At 52.1% G+C, this 15,572-nt stretch overlaps 1 protein-coding gene across 1 annotated transcript in view; it reads right to left on the minus strand.

Moving 5' to 3' along the window:
• The window catches only part of LOC128270813 (ATP-binding cassette sub-family C member Sur), a 36,006-nt gene that overhangs the window by 5,595 nt on the left and 14,839 nt on the right, over nt 1-15,572 (minus strand). Inside the window, exons 6-19 of the mRNA XM_053008234.1 lie at nt 13,330-13,467; nt 12,426-12,588; nt 10,511-11,317; nt 10,325-10,430; nt 6,502-6,763; nt 5,920-6,057; nt 5,671-5,810; nt 5,370-5,469; nt 3,968-4,386; nt 3,714-3,926; nt 3,529-3,617; nt 1,270-1,538; nt 746-967; nt 385-542 (exon numbers count right to left, since the gene is read on the minus strand). Coding sequence (XP_052864194.1) covers nt 385-542; nt 746-967; nt 1,270-1,538; nt 3,529-3,617; nt 3,714-3,926; nt 3,968-4,386; nt 5,370-5,469; nt 5,671-5,810; nt 5,920-6,057; nt 6,502-6,763; nt 10,325-10,430; nt 10,511-11,317; nt 12,426-12,588; nt 13,330-13,467 — 3,224 coding nt within the window. The remainder of the gene's footprint in view (nt 1-384; nt 543-745; nt 968-1,269; nt 1,539-3,528; nt 3,618-3,713; nt 3,927-3,967; nt 4,387-5,369; nt 5,470-5,670; nt 5,811-5,919; nt 6,058-6,501; nt 6,764-10,324; nt 10,431-10,510; nt 11,318-12,425; nt 12,589-13,329; nt 13,468-15,572) is intronic.

The raw sequence follows: 15,572 nt of genomic DNA on the forward strand, positions 1-15,572 counted from the left end.
GACTCACCTAGCATTAGCATGGGGCAAAATAAAAGGGTACCCCCGAAAAGTACTTCATCACTCACTTAGCGCAAGAATATGATTGGCCCGTTGGCCCCAGCCAATGATCCGTCCCAGCGGACCCCGGTGTTCGGTGCCGAGGCTTCAAATTAGTCGCCATTTGTTTTGGCGCCCCGTCGACCATACTGTCGACTGCAACGAAGCGTCACACCACGAGTCCTTCGGACAAAGTTGCTTACGTGTAGGTCATGTGTCTTCGGGACCAAACGGCGCCGAGGGAACGGCATTTTCAACTTTCAAACCAAGAGCCGATCCCCTGGGGGGGATTCTGAGTTCACGCATATCCTTTCCACAGTCCGCGGGCGGGCGGTCGAACGGGCTTACCTGGACGAGGCGCGGTAGAATTTTTGCACTACATAGTAAATGCCGCAAATTGGGATTGTTAACAGGATGAAATACGGCGTCACGACACTATTTATGAGCACGGCGCACAGGCAGAGCAGGATGAACTGTAGCAGCTTCTGACTTGTTGCTGCGATTTTCTGCAATCCAACCGGAGAGAAGAAGAGAGAGAGTGTGTGTGAGTGAAAGATACGGAGGGTCATCGGACGTCCCCCCGGGGGGGTACGGGTTAGCGCTACGAGCAAGGACACCGGGCGGCTGATTTATGGATCAATTTGCAATCGTTGCCAAATCTACGCAGGGAATCCTTGGCCGGTCAGCGACCCCCCCACCGGTCCCGTACCTTGTCGACCACGGCCACGTCGACGCTGAGCCGATTCATGATCCGGCCGAGCGACACCGACTGGAAGAAATGGATCGAGTTCTGCAGCACCGATGCAATCAGGGCCCGGTGTAGCCGCCGCCGGGCGTTGCTGCCCGCCCGCTGCCCGGCCGGCACCGAGATGGCGGCCAGTACGATGCACACCGCCGACAGGGCCGCGTAGATGTGGAAGTGATGCTGCACCTGAGCGGGAGGGGCGGGAAACGGAATGAATGTTGATCAGGGCGATTCGTAGCACTCCCGCATCGGCATCGGCCGATAAGCCTCGGCCCGGGTTCGTCCGGCCGACCGCAATCGTTATGTAAATTGGCAGTCATCGGTGAACCCGAGAGCCAGCCGAGAAAAAAAAAACCGAAAAAAAACTTCGATAAAAACCCAACCGAAACCTGGCCCGGGCCCTGGAATTTCCGGAAGGACCTTTCGATACATTCCGTCGCAGGGGCACGCGGGATGAAAGGAATGAATAAATCTGAAATCTAAATTACATCGCTCGCCATCGGTTGCGCTGGCAACGGAGCCTCGGTATCGGAGCTATTGGTCCCCGGTGTCCGAGGCGCCCGTTCGGTCCACTCCTGGAGCCAGAAGTCGGTGTACACCTTCAGCGCCTGCTGGGCGAGGGCGCTCAGGAAGAACGTGGCCACCGTCTTGAGGCCGCACGACTGCAGGTACAGCCAGTAGGTGCGCGTCGGGATGCGGCCATACTTGCGCTCGTCGTCGTAGATCAACCGGTTCGAGACCTCGCCTTCGCCGCAGTCTGCTGGGGACGGAACAAAAGGCACACGGATTACGGATTCGATTGGAAGTTCGTACAAACGTGCGAGACATTTCCATCGGAATATTTCGCTATTGGTCCCCCGGTTTAAGATGGAGTTACTTTGGAGTTACCATTTGGGGTTATTTACATAAAAAAGATGAAAAGTCTCGGGCCTAACACATAGATGGAGCTAGTCTTATTGCATTCACCGCATTTCCGGTTAGTACTAACATTCGGAAGAAATGGATCGAAAAGAACCACATTAAAAATGCCACATTATCATTTTGAACGATCAAAAAGTGAAATTGCATGAGTTAACTGACATTTTAAAGATATCAAAAGAACGTGTTGGCTTTATTTCTGCATGAACATTTGACTAACGCGTTTGCTCAATCTTGACCAGAAATAAGAACGTGTTGATGATTCTGAGCAGTGTTTGGCCATGTTTACATGGATGTACTACACATGGATCCATCACTTCGCTCCGGAATCAACACGATCATCATCTGGGAGGAACTGATGAACCTCATCCAAAGCGTCCGAAAGTACACCAATCGGCTACAAAGTTTATGGTTTCGTTGTTCATTGACTATCCTGTGAAGGGACACTCCATCGACAGTGAATATTACATGGCGTATTGGAGCGTTGAAAGGCCGAAATTGCAAAGAAGTCAATCAAAAGAATGGCAAAGCTACATGAATTGAACTGAATGAAATGGTCTTCCATGAATTGAATTGCTTTTCCAGCCTACTACTACTGATTGTTCGCAGACGTTCAAAAAATGTTCTCGAATGAAAAGGTTATCGCTGAAACTGAGGTCTATTTCGAGGCAAAGGATAAATCTTTGTAAAAAACTACAAAAGTTCTTTCTTAGACCCGGGACTTTTGTGTCACAAATCACATGAGTTTTGTCGACAATTCCTCAATGTTTCATCAATTGAAAATGTAAATTAAATAAATATCGAAATATGAGCTCCAATGATATGTTTGGCATTGTGTTGTCTTGCCATTCTTCCAAACATTTTTGGGTTTATACGATAGAAAGAACACACCAAAAAAAGGAAATTTCCCACTACTATTTCCGACATTCGGTGACATTCTAGATTTAGGACGCCACGGCATTTATAGGCAGCCAGCGCCATCGTCTGACGGCCCATAATAACCGGAAACCGTCGACATATTGTACAATTATGTGCAGACTGCACTCTCCTTCTCTCTTTCTCTCCCTCTCTCCCACTCCCTCTCCTTCAGTCTGTCGGTTCGGCAGCTCGATCGAGAGTAACTCGACATGCCAGCGACATGCCAGCGGGCCAAGAAGCTAGTTTTGATTTTCCGTCATTTTTTTCCGCCGCCATCGTCGACGGAAGCAAAATCCGGTACATCGCCCAATCCGATTATGGAGCGTTAGCAGCGCGCGTTCGGGGCACTCGAGCTCGAGGGAGTGGTGGGGTTTGTGGGAACCCACTAATCCGGTGCCGTTCCGGTTCCGGACGGAACCGGAACGGCAGCTTCAAACTGATCGCTCGCTGCATCGCGCGCCCGGAATGCATAATCGATAAAATCCTTCTGCCAAGTGGCAGAAGTTCCTCTGCAGTAAGAGGGCCTTAGTCACGCGAATGCACTGTGCCCGCCGAAGCCAGCCATTGGATCCGTGTTTTGCGGTCTTCGCGTCGTTGCGTTGCTGGGTTGGAAAAAGCGGAAAGGCGCGAGGAACCAGTAACGCTGTCAAATGGAATAAATTGGTTGAGAAATTAGAGCCTTAAGAACGAGAGGGCGTCAGCAGCCGAAGCCGGAGCCGTCTGGTAGTTGAGTGGATTTTCTCGATGATTGACTATTTGTCAAATTGGCCTCGTTCATTGTCACGCTGAGTGAACGCACCGTGTTCAACGGCACAATGCAGGGTGCAATTCCCCCAGTCTCTGGTCTGGTCCCTAGTGCCACAGTGCCACCCCTGATTGCCTGCCAACGTCCACTGGTCCAGTTCACCTACCGACCGATGACTCCTCGGTGTCCTCGCTGCGCCGCGAAATCGTCGACAGCAATCGCTTGATGGACCGGTGTCGCTCCCCGGGAATGTTCCTGAAACGAAGACAGCGTCCGCCGCAAAAGAAATGGACCATTAAGGACCTCCGCTTAACCTCTTCCCCGGGGGGGGGGCCGGACACCCAAACAAACTTTAACGAACTGGTCTTCCGTGATCCTTTCCGGGTGCCCCCGTAGGCCGTACCCAGCTCGGTCGGGTTCGAGAAGCGGCGGCCCCGGAACGAGAGGCGCCGCAAAAATTCCGGAATGCGGAACCCGATGGCTACGCTTCGTTTCAAATCTTCGCAACTATCTTCCCGCCGAAAGCCCGGGTCAGTTCCGACGCTTCCGGCACCTTCGATGGCTCTGGAACGAAACGGGTGGGTGGGGTTCGGACCGGTTCGGACATGAAAGAATGCCACCTGGAGCGTGCGTTCCTTCCATACCTGTGCGCACCCGAAACATCCGAACCACCCGGATGGAGCGGGACTCCGGTGATCGGGAACGAGATGTGACGCACGACGACCTTGGGCTTCTGGTCGGGGTCCTGTGGTCTGCTATCTGCCACACCGGTGGTGATGGTGCCCGCCTGTAACGAGTGCGTCCGAAACACGCTCTGATGCCGGTCGACCGGCCCGTAGCCAACTGTTTCGCGGCGTAGGTCGCCCGACGGTGACAGTTCCATACGCAGGCGGCTCGAGAAATGTCTCCGCAAGGCTACGTTCGGCTCGTGGCACTCTTCGATCGGTAGCGGGAAGTCGTGGGCCGAAAATTGCGATCCAAACGGTGACCGGGTTGTCACGGCCCGTGGGTTGTAGAGTGTGCGCTGCGAAGGTAGCGAAATGGTCTTTTAATATCCGCTGCTCCCAATGCTACGACGGTGGCCAATAATACTAATAATATCCAGTGGGACGCTTCACTTCACTTATGAACTCAAAAATCAAGACTCCAAAACGGCGGAATGTCCAGTTGCTGGTCTCTGACAGAGAGCTCCGAACGTTTACCTGTTCACCGGGAAATCACGGCTCCTCCACGACAGGATCTTCCTGCGGCACTTCCACTTGTTGTGGTTTCCAACTTTCTGGTGGCCACTCTGCTTTTCTCGGGCAGGATAACAAACTTTACGGACTCTCCGAAGCGAATCGGGCTCGCATGTCGACCGTGGAGATTACAACGGCCATCGACCAATCGGAAATGAAGAAGGTCAATCAGTCAGACGGCTGGCCACACTCGATGGACGGAGCTGGAACAAGTTTTGTGCCGCCGAGAAAAGCAAACGTTGTTGTTGGGCCACCGGCCAACTCTGGCCAAACTCTTTGCGCCACGCGCCCGGTTCCCATGGGCACTTTATCTCCGGTGCCGGTTTGGTTGAGCGAATAAATTCGCTACAATCGCCACTGGTTAGCCACGGCCCGCATTCGTCCGTCCAGAACCGGGGCCGGAACGAATCGACTACCGACTAGCGCTGGAAATCCTTCCAGATGGTGCACCTCGGCGAACTCGGCGAACCGTGAGTAACCAAATTATCATTCCCCAAAAACTGAACCATCATTTTCGGCAATATCGGCTATAAGTCCAAGTTTGGTATTCGGGAAGAAAGTTTCGCCTCACCACGGCAGTCACGATGAGCTAGCACGGACATTTGCCAAACTAATTCCCACGGCGCACAATGATCATAAAAATATCATTAAGAGAAAATGATCATCCCGAAATTAGAGCCCCTCTGATTATGGCCCCTCATTTGAATAACGAATAAAAACAATTGGCGACAGTTTCGAACGGAATGGCCAGTGGGTGCCTCGGGCTTACCTCCATGAAGTCGTTCTCCTCCGGCGGATGGTTGCGCTGGAAGCTGATGCGCGAAACGTTCTTGAACAGCTTCCACCGTTCGCGAGCCGTCCGGCCAGGGCTGCCCGAGGTTGATGTGCCAGCGCCGTCGTGTCCCAGCGGTTAGAAAACAAACAAACAATCATCAGCGAGGGGCGAGGGGCGCGAGCATAAACCACCCGGCGAAAGGGGCCGCGGGTGGGCGGCAAGCTTCCTCTCCGAATGCACTTTCACCCGCCGAGGAGCTGCCTGTCACGGTGTAACAAATAGTGGCCGTAATTACCTCGCCTGTGCCTCGTTCGACCGCTGCTGCTGCTCCTTGGCGATAATTGCGTTCCACTCCCGGAGGATGTGCGGATAATTGTTCTCGAGTTCCGTCGGCGAACCTGTTGCACTGATGGCGCCCCCGTCCAGCACCACGATCTGGCCGATGATTGCGTGTGTGTGTGTGTGTGTTATTGTCTCATTTTTTTCAGGCTCTCCACCATTTTCCCGGTTCCGGCAAAATGGCCCCGTCCGTACGTTGACTTACATTGTCCGCCCGGTGCACCAGCTGAAGCTTCTGCGTGACCAGCACTGCGGTGCGTTTCTGGCGCGTCAGCATCCGGTGGATGCCGTGCTCGAACACGTACATCGCAACCTCGTTGTCCAGGGCGGACAGTGGATCGTCCTTGTTTTGCGGGGGTGGAAAGTTCGCCCGAAGCGGATGGTCGGTGGGTGGGAAAATTGATTGCCAGCGAAGCAGATTGATTCACCGAAGCGATTCACAGCGAGAGAAAAAAAAAAGAACGACGTTAGGTCAGTGTGTGAGGGCGAAAGGAATGTTGGAGTCCATTTGGAAAATGTAAGCTTTATGAATATCCAAGACCACTAGATTGAATTGCGACACGAAAAAGTTGTCCAAAATACCAACAAATCTGAACCCACAAAAAAAAAGGAATGGAACCAAATATCTGTGGCGTGGGCTGGATCACTGCTCACGTTACGGAACTCGATACTTTTAATCATATTTGACGAGCGCAAAAACAGGGCACCAAATCAAACTCTAAACTGAATTGCGCAAACGGCGGAATGCCGAAAGCCACAGACCGAAATCGAATCAGAAGTGCCTCACCAAAATGACCGCATTCGCCGACGAGTAGAGGGCCCGGGCGATGGCAATCCGCTGGCGCTGACCGCCGGACAGCTTCAGGCCACGCTCGCCAATCGCCGTCCCGTCACCGGCCGGCATCAGGTCGAGGTCGGGCTGCAGGGCACAGGCGCGCAGGACGCGCTCGTAGCGCTTCGGCCGGTAGCTCTCGCCGAACAGGACGTTCTCCCGGATGGTGGCATTCTGCAGCCACGGTTTCTGCGGCACGTATGCAATCGTCGAGTACCTGGGAACAGCAAGCATCGGCGCGTAAACGATCGAGTAATCAATGATGAGGGGGGTGGGGGGGAGGGTGCTAAATGGCGCAACTCAAGCGTCCGGCCCAAGCTGGCAAAAGCTACCGATACAAGAGCGGCACTTTCACGAGGCGAGCGAGATGACTTATTAATTGTTTGTGCCGAGCGAACGGAAGAGTGCTTCCCGCAATGGACCCCTTAGTAGCTATTATTAGTATTTGAAAGCACGCACGGAAAACTGTCAAAAAGGATCAACAATTGTAAAACAACATAAATTTATGTAGAATTCATTGGATTCGTCCAAGACCAATTGGCGAAGAAAGTACACTACCCATCACTACACTTCATATACTAAGAAGTGCAGGGATATAGTAAACCAGACCTACAAAAACAGAAACATATTGTCGTTTCAATTTAATTCTGTCTGCTGTGCCGGAAGCTCCCCAGGCTGGGACAGTTCGTGCTGACAATCGATATGGACTGGTTTTCAGCCTGGATCGCGACACTGCCCCGAGCGAAAAGGACTCTCAACGTATGGCGGGCGGGTCGAACGGTGGTGGCATAAATTCGCTAACCGCACGGTGCGACAGTCATTTCCGAAACCGTTTCGCTTCCACTTCGATCACCCGGCCCGGGAGCACCCGAAGGTGCCCCGCCTTCATTGTTGGGCAGTGTGGAAAGAATAGAGCAAAAAATCGAATTACGTTCACAAACAATTTCGTTAGCCCGCGGGGAACTCGTCGACTATGTCGTACTGGCCGGTTCCTAGTACCCGTGTTCTATGCAGTCTCGCACCCCCAAACGAACCCGCGTGAAAGCTACACTCCTGGGGAGCGATTCGATTAACGACCGTTTTCATCCCCCGGGGGCTATTCGATACGCGGTGGAAGGTTCCAGCGCCACACTATCGCTCGTGGGTCGGCCGGAATCAGTGATTGTTCTTTACCTTGCCGCTCGTGTACATGTTTCTTTGTGCACCTTTTATGCACCGTTGTTGTTTATTGCTGTGTTTACTGTCGGCGAAGAGTGACTCCCGCTGCTCGGTGATAGTTCGCTCGGTCGCCATTTTACGCTTGCTTTGATTGGAATATTTTTATTTTCACAATTGTTTTTAGTTTGCCCCGATGACAGCGTGACACTTCGGCCGACCGACACGTTGCTGTGCACAGTGCATGCGAGAAGGAGTCAAAAGGATGTATGGATGGAGGACGCACACAAAGCGGCATAACAGATTTGCCGACAGTTTTTCCGGAAGTGATACTTCGCTCGGACGGTTAGAGAACGGTCTTTGATTTTTGTAGTGTGCATAAAAACAGTTTTCAGTACCGGAAAGAGTACCAAATGATCCTCAGTGTGGAGTATCGCACGACTGTAATGGCAGCAGAATCAATTTAATTTTAAGCCCACACAGCAACGGCCAGAGAGCGGCGAGAACGTAGTGTTGTGCTGTACCGTTAATAAAGTTTCATTAGGAACGCTTCGGAAGTTCCAATTAATTACGCTGTCAATTCCATAGGTTCACTTTGGCATTTTTTCTTCGCTAGTGCCGTCGGTGGACTGTTATTTTACATTTTCTTTGAGCTATGTTGTCAATTTGGAAAATGTTGAAACGAGGAACTATACGCTGCACCAGTTTGCTGCAGCTTTTTGCAACGAAATTGCAGCAACGCTCAACATCTCTGGTAGATTTAACAAAATTTTCGTTTTGCTTTATAACTAGGTCACTATCTACAGAAACCCTACTCTGTTTGGTGGTTATTTACCATACCTTTTACCTGATGAGTACTTTCACCGGTGTATTTGCCTTCATGATGACCATCGTGAAGGCAGGAGAAACTGTAACAAACTACAAGGCCCCAAAAACTTTGCCGTTCCAAAACTTTCAACATCAGAGGAGAATCGTCGTTTTTGCCGCAAACCCATTGCGGAGCGAGCGAGAGCAACAACAAAAAAAAATACGAGACAGAAACGCTTTTAATGCTCCTCCGCAAACACGGCGACATAAATCGCAACATAAAATGGTCGTGAAATAAATACTTTAAAACGCCACCGAACGACCGACCGGCGGATGGCCCACGCGCACCGTTATTTATGTTTGCTAAGCCTTTTGCTTTCCTGGGGCGAGGTGGACCATGGTGGACGCCCGGCCATGATGGGGTTGCAAATCGTTTGAATTGATTTTTCCGGAAAATTTATTAGTTTCACTTTTATTTATGCCCATGTCGGGGCGCAACGGTGTCTGTTCGCGAATCACGTCCCCGGAAAAGCGTCCTAATTCTTGTAACCTTGTGATCCCGCTTGTGGACCCCTGAGGCTGGTCAGTAAAATTGGTGATTTGGCAAACAGTAGCGGAAATCTTGCGTGAATCCGTTTTGCGCCAATCGCTCTATCAGTCGGTCGATGCGATCGGTTGCGTTATCCGTAAAACCTTTTCCACTGAGACCAAAAGTGGGTTTCGTTGGTAGATTTCACGTCACTTACGCTATTGTGGCGCGATTTTCCACCAAGCCGTGGATTTAACTCAGTTAAAATACAACATTTTCTTTCTCGATCGCAATCTGTTTAATTTATTGCACACAGCGTGACACTCGGCGTACACATTCAACGCCGACAATGAGTCGTTCTTGCCGGCGGTCAACCTAAATTGAACCGAAAATGTCTTAATCCCATAAAGCCCTTCATCATCAAACACCAGCACCAGCCTACGAGCCGTCGAACGGTTCGGCGATCATCAATTTTTGAACGGATCACGATTGAGGGTTGGGTGTCCTTTTGCGGTGAATCAGAAGGCGTTACACCCGCCTTCAAATGGCGGCAACGGGGCACCGGGGGCCAGACGGCAGGCAGGGTGAAGCTATTAATCATCGGCTGATCGGTTGTTACTTGGGATGAGAAGAAAAACGGATCCTGACGGATTATCGCAACATTGATTGACATTTCGGCACCTCGCCCGAAACAGGTCGACGACCCTGGACATTCATACCGAAACGTTCGCTTTAAACGTTCGGGCAGCACATTGGAGTGTCCACTTATCCGACTACGGAGTGACAATCAATAATGGAGCCCCATCGTTGGGGCAAATAATTCAAATTTGGAAATTCACAAATGTCCCCTAAACCGTGCCGGAGTGGATAAGTGAGTTTCAGTGTCTGTTCTATGTTCTTGAATCCGCGGGGTCGGCGGGCGAATCAAAAAGGACCAAAATCATATCTTGTGTGCTCTCCAGAAGCGACTTTTGGGTTCCAATCGGATCGGTGAAGTCTGACGAAATTTCCCCCGTTTGTTTGCGAAATTTGGAGGCCCCGTCAAGGGGGTCGCGGCCGTGCCGAGGGGGGAAAGCGGAGAGTTCCGTGAGGCGAAAACTTTTCCCTCCTAACCGGTTCCGAAGACGGTTCGCTGCGGCATGTGGGCGGCTAATCGGACGCAACGAACCGCTCCTAATCAGTGCGATTGGGAATTTGGGTGAATGATTCTGTTGAATTATGGGTTCAACCTGGGCACCGACGAATCCGACGAAAGGCTTCACACGAAGGAACTGGTGTCTCACTTACTTGTTCCAGATCAGCTCACCGGAAAGATGATTTATTTCCTTGAGCAGCGCCGCCAGCAGCGACGATTTTCCACTGCCACTGCGCCCAACAATGACGGTCAGTTTGCCTGCGAGCGGAACATTCGGAACAGACGGACCACGTTACAACCTCCCGGCGGACGGACCTCCAGCGGACCCTGGGGCTCACCTTTCGGCACGGTGAGCTGCTCGACGTGCAGCGAGCAGCCATTCTTCGTGTCCGACCACCGGAACCGGGCGTCCTGCAGGAAGACGGCCGCATCATCCGGCAGCCCGAAGCGCATCTCCCGGGCGAGATGTTTCTGCCGCTGGCGACACTTTTCCAGCCGGGCACTCACCGACAGCTGGCTGCCCTTCTTCAGCTTCACCCGCGGGCTGGCCACCGTCTTCTGGTACTTGGCGGGCCGACACCGACCGGTCCGTCGCGGCACCGGTTCCGCGTCCTCGCACGGGTTCGAGCGCGTCGACCGGGACGAGCTCGACATCGACGAGTGCTGACTGGGCGAACGGGTGGACTCCAGCGTTGCTTTCCCGTCCGTTGGCGACTGCGGCGATTCTCCGTTATCGGCCGCGGTAACGGTTTCCTCTCGATTAGTCCCGCGATCGGCGACTTCCGGTGCGGTCCGACCGCGCAACGGTTCCGTCTCGGAACCGGCCTCTCCGTCGGTTTCGTCCAGGTCGAGCGAGGCGTTGCTGCGGCTCAGAATCCGTGCCATCGTGCGGATACCCTCCAGGGAGCCGCGCTCCACTTCCGGCTGGCCAAGGAACGCTTCAAGCCGGGCCGTGCTTACGACCGCGGACAGGGTGACCGGAATCGTGATGGGGAATATGAACAGTGGCACCGTCAGCTGGTTGAAGAGCGCCAACGAAGCGAACAGTCGGCCCGGCGTCAGCTCGATCGGATTGTGCTCCAGCCCGAGAAACACGGCGATCGTCACGATCGTGATCAGCACCGAGTAGACGTGTGTCAGCAGCACTGTGGGGCGGGGGGGAGGTTGAAAAAAAAACGGTTACCAAAAAGTTAAAATCCTGCAGATACGTTCTGCCCTATTAAATGGTACGGAAATATTATAAAGTTTTCTGTGTTTTTGGCAGTTCCGGGCTCCGGTTGCCGTAGCTGCCACTTACACCACGCGGATAGCAAGTGCGCAGTGAACCGAGGCAAGTTGGTCCTATCGCGCAACAGTGCGCAGAACTACTTCGCCACTTTGTTGCCTCAGAGAGCAATAGTTGAGAATGCTGCATTCCTTGCGAAATTGTTCAACGATCCAACATCCCGGCCCAGCATCTTGGAAGGCAGCTATGCCACGCTTCGCTGCTGGGCCCGAGGTCCAGCACCACAAAGAAGTCAGCAGTGCGGTTATGCGTCAAGATTTCATGCGTCAACGTCAACCGGAAGACAGCCCGACGGTCCGATTTGGGGTCAGTGCTGCAGCGTGTCGGAAAACTGTGTGCTCCGCTCCGATTCCCGGATGCTGAACGTGCCACTCCAGCGCCATCTACACGCCCTACGTTCTATGTAAAACAAGTTCATTATTTACTTGCCAGGCGTGCGAGATCCTGCACCCAAGAACCACGTCAAGGCTGCATACATAATTCAGCTAGCAAAGCAACATTCCGCAACCAACGGACGAGCAAACACAGGTTGAAAATCTATCGCCCTGAACTCAGCTAATGAAACACACGGTCGGAACAAGTGGGACCAAAAGAAAATAACGCACGGAAGCGAGCGCCGGACGATGCGCTATCAAAAATCGTCCCCATTTCAAATGGTGAAAAAGATTGTCCTCACTCCGGACTCGAACCGGACCGGACGTCGGAACGTAAGCCTTTTTGCTCGGCCTTTCCGCTCCGGGTCCGGGGCAAAAAAAAACCCGTGCCGAGATGCGACGTCAAAGATTCCCTTTTGCTGGGCACCTAATGCTGATTTTCATTATAAGAGACACCCAGCCGGCATTCCCGGGGGTGACCGGTCCCGCCGACCGATCGCTGATAAAACACATCCAATCCCAAACGGTCCCCGGCACACACACACACACACACACACACACACATAGAGAGACTGGTCCGAGAAGCATACTTACTCATTAATGTCCAGTAGATCGAGTCGAGGTCCAGATGCCGCAGCTCCTGCCGGCGTGCCAGGGAAATTTTATCTCTGAATACGCCCTCCCATGCGTTCAGTTTAATTAATTTTATCCCCAACAGTACCTCGTTGATGCGCCGCAACCGCTCGTCGGTGCATTCCTGTGTGGCCGAGGGGTGGACAGACAGGTGGAGAGAGAAAGAGAGAAGCAGAATTGAGGGGGAGAAAAATCAGAACCTATGCCAGCGGCCATTGCCGCCGGTGGGAGGAAAAATATTCAATGAAAGTGCACCCCAGCTTCGAGTCCGTCGTTAATGCTGATTTCCATGCTGATTGTATGCTCCGATATGGCCCCCCGCAGCACGTAGGTACACCTTTGCGGGCTCTTACAGCGAAACGGGCTCAGGTCCTATCAACTGGAAGATACATTCCCGTTAAGCCCGTTCCGCCGGGCCGTGGAAAATTGTATCTCGAGTGAAAAGCGAACGCTTCCCAGGAGCGCCATTCAGCGTAAACCTGTTCGCCTTTCATTGGTTCCTAGGTTTTTTCACTAAACGTGCCGCTATACACGAACGGTGCGTCTTTGTCAATCGTCGAAAGAAACGCCGGGGATCGCCCCGAAAGATACAGGACCATAGGGCTGAAGTGAAACAAACAGACCTCGACCCTTCGTTATAAAACTTCAAATTGCCGTGTGGAGACGTAAAAACCTAACATCAATCTTGTGCTCGGGCTACAACTTTTCTTTCCTGTTGCTGAAATGCGCGTTTGGTTGGCTGAAGAGGAGCGTTTGGTAAGTTCGATCATCGATCGCCACCAACTTTTAATTAATACTTCTCCACCGACGGTGGAGTCGACGGAGGTTTGGCTTTCGTTAAGGAGGCCAGGCAACGCATACTTACGGACGCTTGCTTCGCGTTGGCCGCCATCAGCTTGCCGATCAGTATCTGCAGCGGTGTCATCGTGACGATACAAACGACCGATCCAATTACGGTGCTAATCCCCAGCTGCCGATAGAGAAGGTACATCACGAAGCCGATCTGGAATTGCAGTAATTAAATTTTAACGAAAGCGCCACTCGGCAACTACTCGGCCGGGAGAGTAAATGGTTAAAATAAATCATGACTTCTTACAGTCAGCCGCTCGCAGAAGAACGTAGCCCGCCCGCCGTAGTCCCTAGGTAATGAATTGAAAATGATTCCTTTTCGTTACCTGGATACTTGAACCGTCTTCCCGGACGCCCGCAAGTGGCTTGTGGAGAGCGTTCCGTTGGTCCGTTACGGAAAGCACTTCTCTTAAGACGCAGCCCTTGCGATGGCCACCAAGTGACTTTCGCGACTGCATCATCATCGCGATCGAATTAATGTTACTACGTCGGAAAATGTCCTGTTCGTTGCACTAAAAACTAGTTCAGACACCAGAGCCAGAGCGTGGCGCTGGATACGCCCTGCCACTTTGTGCAAATGTGTCCTTGGCGACCAGTGTCTTCAGCCTCTCCGGGCCTGGTTCTCGAAACAGAGCACCAAACAGCACACAATAGAGAGCCCGCAACCATAACCAGGATTAAGTACTTAACGTTTTCTCTCGCTCCACCTCGCGGGGCCGAGGCCACCTGGCCAGCCAGGCCAACGGGAGAAAGTTGGTCATTTTGGTTCGCCTCCTGCCGTTGAGCAAATGACCGACTGCCGCCTATCTTCCGCGCGAAAATGAGGTTTTTTGTCACCTTCGCCACAAACCGGGAGCAATCGGGAACACTTTCGGCATCATCGCCGCAGTCACCGTCGCCTGGTGGATGGCCCACTTTCGGCCAGCCAAAGTTGGCGCAGTACGCCACGCCGTTCGAAGGACGGCAACTAATTTGTAATTTCAAATTATCACACTTTTTGCCACCCTTCCTGGTAGGGCCATCATTCCGGAATTTGGCCACTCGCGGAGCAAGCAAGGAGAGAGGTAGCAGACAGCCCTCATAATGACTGCATAAAAGACGCCATTCTCCTTGACCCGGACCCGAAAGTGGGGAACATTTAAAGTCAGCAAACAGCTTTACACCTTTTGTGGCGTGGCTCACTTGAAATCCTCTCGACTTAAAATTCCGGCCGACTCGACTGGACTTAAAATTCAGTCAGTGACGAGATAAACATCGTTATTAAACATGACAAGCCGAAGTAATTGACTTTGGAAACTGTTTCGGGCTTTCCAGCGCCGCTTGCTTCGATTTTTGCCCCAAATTGTCTTTTTGCTGCGAGATCAGGTTGCGTGTTACAGGAATGCAAAAAAAATAATGGAAAATTGGTAATTTTTCCTATTACCGGTAAATAATTTCCCAAACCCATCATCATCAGCAGCAGCATCAGCAGTAGCAGCAGTAGCGGTAGCAACATCATTAGAGCCATTTTCTTTATGATGTATTCGACTGAAGCAGGCAGCCACCGACTCGACTGGGGCAAACATCTTCAAATTATTACACGGACATTCACCGGCCACTTCAGGGCGGTTGGGGGGGTGGCGTACCTGAGCCAAATGTCCTTAAACTGCTCCCGACCCAAAACGTTAATGGGCACCCTAAATGCCATTACGACCGTTACGGGCACCGGTCATCGTCAGCGGCAGCGGTAAAACATTCATTGGAAAACTTCCTCCAGCGGGAGAAGACCATTTTCCGACTAACCCCGTAATAGAGTGGCACCGGCCCTCGGATGCCACGAATCACTTTCGAACCAAAGCGAGACAGGATGGGCTCGGTCCGTCTGCCAACACTTTTCCGATTGCTTAATGCGCACGTTTAGCCAATTTTCCTCACTTGTTTCGTGATGCCCCCGTCGTGCGATCAGTGACAAAACTTGATGAGGCAGCCACCCGGAAGACGAATCCTTTTCGGCAGACCCGGAAGATATCGGTGGCCAAAGTTTTCGACAGAAGTTTGCTTCTGCACTGCACCGGTCGGGAGAAGATTCTGAAAACGAACATGACACTGATTTGTGAAGAACGGATACTGTTCGCCTGAATTCCTATCAAAACTCCGACCGTTTGTGGGTAGATGATAAAAAAGTCCTGAATCTACTATTTACTTATTACTTTCTGGTATAGTGCGAATGGTCACCGAAGCTGTTTCGTTTGGTTTGAAATGAAGAAAGCAATTTCTAGT

This window comes from Anopheles cruzii, chromosome 3, assembly GCF_943734635.1.
Source record: "Anopheles cruzii chromosome 3, idAnoCruzAS_RS32_06, whole genome shotgun sequence".
NCBI classification, from domain to species: Eukaryota; Metazoa; Arthropoda; class Insecta; order Diptera; family Culicidae; genus Anopheles; species Anopheles cruzii.